The sequence below is a fragment of the Solanum lycopersicum genome, chromosome 4, assembly GCF_036512215.1.
Source record: "Solanum lycopersicum chromosome 4, SLM_r2.1".
NCBI classification, from domain to species: Eukaryota; Viridiplantae; Streptophyta; class Magnoliopsida; order Solanales; family Solanaceae; genus Solanum; species Solanum lycopersicum.
Genome location: NC_090803.1, coordinates 52,763,867 through 52,767,168, shown reverse-complemented (window position 1 = coordinate 52,767,168; position 3,302 = coordinate 52,763,867). Strand labels below are relative to the sequence as shown.

The following is a 3,302-nucleotide window of genomic DNA, read 5'->3' as shown; positions in this document are numbered from 1 at the left end:
TCTAACCTTTCAAAGACTTCAATACGCTGAAATAAATCATGATTGGCGAGTGGGTGAAATAACCCAACGCTATGTGATCTCACAGAACTCGTAGGGATCACCCCTTTAAAAATTTCACAAGCGATTCTTGAAGAACTTGACAATTTCCTTGCTTCTTCTTCTTCTCTTTTCTCTTATTTTTTCTCCTCTAAAACCCTAACTCAATTTTCAAAAACACAAACTGAATAAGTTTAGTTTAGACCCCTAAGTAATTACCAAAAATTAATTAAAATAATAGGATAGCGGAAAGACCAAACCACCCTTCCAACATCCAATTTTTTTTACTTTTTCTTAATTAGACAACCCAACTTCTAAGACATATCTCACTCATAAATTTTGGAATTGAGTAAATTTGGCGGCATTGGAAAGATTATTCCAAGATCTTTCCTAATATATCTGGAAACACACCTAAATCATCCTGAGAAAGGAGTTATGATCATTTGAAATTGACTAAAAACTCAACTTAACGTAGTTGACAAATTTTCTAGATTTTGTGTACTTCCCAAAAATGACTTTCAAATTCGTAACTTCTTCCTAGTTATTTTTATTTGCAAGATGTTATAGTTCCAAATAAATTCACTGATAAAAAATACCTAAAGCAACTATTAGAGCAATCCTTCATAAGTAACATGATTGAATACACCCAAAATTAATTCTAGTCTTTCCAACCATCTCATTTTAAGCTAAGATATAAAATCAGTAAATATTCAAATGCAACGGACAGTAATATAATACATTCTTCAACTCATAATCACAAAGTTCAAACTTCAAAATCAATGAATTTCTCAATATGGCTCGTATGCCACACTTTAGAAGAAATGTCTTGGAAGGGACGATAAGAAAATCCAACTTCAACAACACATTCGTTGTTGAGAGGAGTAGAAGGATCTGCCCCTTGGTCTCTGCATTCAATTGCCTACACAGCTACCGGGGGGATCAACGATTCGAATACCCTTGGGAGCATCATCATCACCCTTAGACTCGGGCTTTTCCTTTTCGGGAATAAAGCTACTCAGAACCACCTGATAATGAACTAAAAATCATTAGCAAGTTCACAATAAATACTCAAAAATAAGGGTAAGAACATCCCAAGGCTGCAAGTTTTGCACACAACAAGGTACAAAGTAAGCTTTCTACTTAAGTGACAAATATAGGGGTGAGACTATTGTCCACTGAATTTCGAGTCATGCACTAAGGATAAGTATAGTTAGAATAACACCTGTACCGGGGTAGCAGCTATGAGCTTTCCAGCAACGCAACCGCCAAGAACAATATGATCTGACCTAGATAACATCACGCTAAGATCACATGTTCTACTACTTTTTGACAACATGACTGACCCTGATAATGAGATGATGAAAAATTGACCCTGCATATAAATAACAAAATATATCCATACTTGATGAGCAATGCCAAATAAGTAGGCTAGAAATCAATTAATGTACAATCGATTATCACCTTTATAAAATTCAAGCATTAATATACATATCTAATTTCACTACATTTCCAATTGATGTACATACAACTAGATACTTGTGCATAGTATATAAGGTAGAAACACCAAAACAAGTAAAATCAATTGACAATTAATATGAGCTCAATAGCATATTTTAAATGTTTTATTGTGTTTTTTTCTTCAAGCACATTCAATATACTTGTGACTAAAACAATTCAAAGCGCAAAAAAGGACTAGGGGTCAATAAACTAAAATAAGATTTTCACATCCTCTAACTGACTGTCATTAGAAGTGGAGCTTGAAGTCCATATCGGTTGACTAAATGCAGTAGATTTTTCTAAAATAACTTACTAAATTTAGAACACGGTTATTAATAATTAAAATAACCGTTTCAAAATTAAAAATCCATAAAATTGAAATCTTATATCTGCAAATGAGTTCAACAAAATCTAGTGAAAGATAACATACATAGCTAGAGTCATAAACTAACTAAGCATAAACTATCACATCATGCCTCGACAAAGAGGCATGAAAAATAGTAAGTGTGTCTAAGCTAAAAATAATACATACCTCATATGTCACAATGCCACCACCCGTTGCAGACTCTTGGAGGGTGACGTTGCATATGCCACCCGTTGCAGAATGAACACAAATTTTCATAGGTCCTTGTTGTGATAAATTCATTATCTTAGACACAATGTCCTGCGTAAAAGATAATAGGCTTTGCATCATTTAGTAAAATCAACCGAAAAATTCATAAGACATGAACTTCAATTCATGAGAACTTTTGATCATGGGTATGATATAAAAACAAATGCTTTAGGCTAAAAATCATTTAAGTAAAACAAATCTTACCTCTCCAGTTTTCACAAGGATTACCTGCGCCTTACCAACTACACCTGTCAATCATCAAGAAAATCCAACAATCACTAATTATAGTAAAAAAGTTTATAAAAGTCATATAAATGATGTATATAAATTAAATTTTTCCCAAATTAGAAGAAACAATGAACACATACATACCAAAAAGTTCTCCATGATTCGATGAAGTTTGAACGATTTTAGCACCAACGGAGGTCTTTTGAGAATCCATCGAATAGAGAAGTTGTTTTTGCTGTTGTTTATAAAGAATTTTGATAACAGAGGAAGAAATTTCTAAAAGTTGTTGGGATTTATAATCTCGATTTAGTTTGACCAAAGGTAAAACTTGGGTTTCTAAATTTAATTCTTTTAAATGTTTGCACAAATTGTCCCCTACATTTGTGCTATTTGATTTTTGCCCCTTCTTTTTGCTCTTCAAAAATAATCATAGGGGAATTAATGCTTCATTTGTTATCGCTATTTTTAAAACATCTGAATTTGACTATATATCTTAATGATTAAGATCTTATCTCTTTATCTTAACATTAAATGATTAAGATGGTTTGTCATTAAATATATGAATATCTAATTAACCTATTTAACAAAACAAAAATAAATCTAAGCCTATGTTTGCAGTGTTTCCACGCATATTTTGTTGACAAACCCATTCTATCATCATGTGCACAACTTGGATGGATTCCTTATAGCCAAGTTAAAAAAGATGAGCAATTGCAAGTCAATATCAAAAATGATGTTTAGCGGTAATTAATAACAGTAATTGCTTAATCGACACAAATATGCTTTCTTATAGACAATTAACACTCTTGTAAATATTTCAATTTTTAGAGATAATTAATACTTTTTGTGAATGTCCCTACAGTCTATAGAGACATTGATTTCAATGACAATTAACTTATCCCGGTAAAAACTTTAGCACTTTTTATCA

The 3,302-nt window shown here is 32.0% G+C and overlaps 1 protein-coding gene across 1 annotated transcript; it reads right to left on the bottom strand.

Annotated features, from left to right (window-relative positions):
* Positions 1-947: 947 nt before the first annotated feature.
* On the bottom strand, positions 948-2,588 carry LOC101267017 (AT-hook motif nuclear-localized protein 10-like). Its single transcript, XM_026030496.1, has 5 exons — positions 2,519-2,588; positions 2,351-2,394; positions 2,066-2,197; positions 1,259-1,408; positions 948-1,061 (listed from the first exon to the last, which is right to left on the bottom strand). Exons 1-5 carry the CDS (start codon positions 2,586-2,588, stop codon positions 948-950), a joined length of 510 nt encoding a protein of 169 aa, XP_025886281.1.
* Positions 2,589-3,302: the final 714 nt, after the last annotated feature.

Excerpts from the sequence above, each read along its gene's own strand:
- LOC101267017 (XM_026030496.1), bottom strand. The coding sequence starts at position 2,588 with ATGGATTCTCAAAAGACCTCCGTTGGTGCTAAAATCGTTCAAACTTCA. Across the intron at positions 1,409-2,065 it reads GTGGCATTGTGACATATGAG|GGTCAATTTTTCATCATCTC; the intron begins GTATGTATTATT and ends ATTTATATGCAG. Across the intron at positions 1,062-1,258 it reads TAGCTGCTACCCCGGTACAG|GTGGTTCTGAGTAGCTTTAT; the intron begins GTGTTATTCTAA and ends GTTCATTATCAG.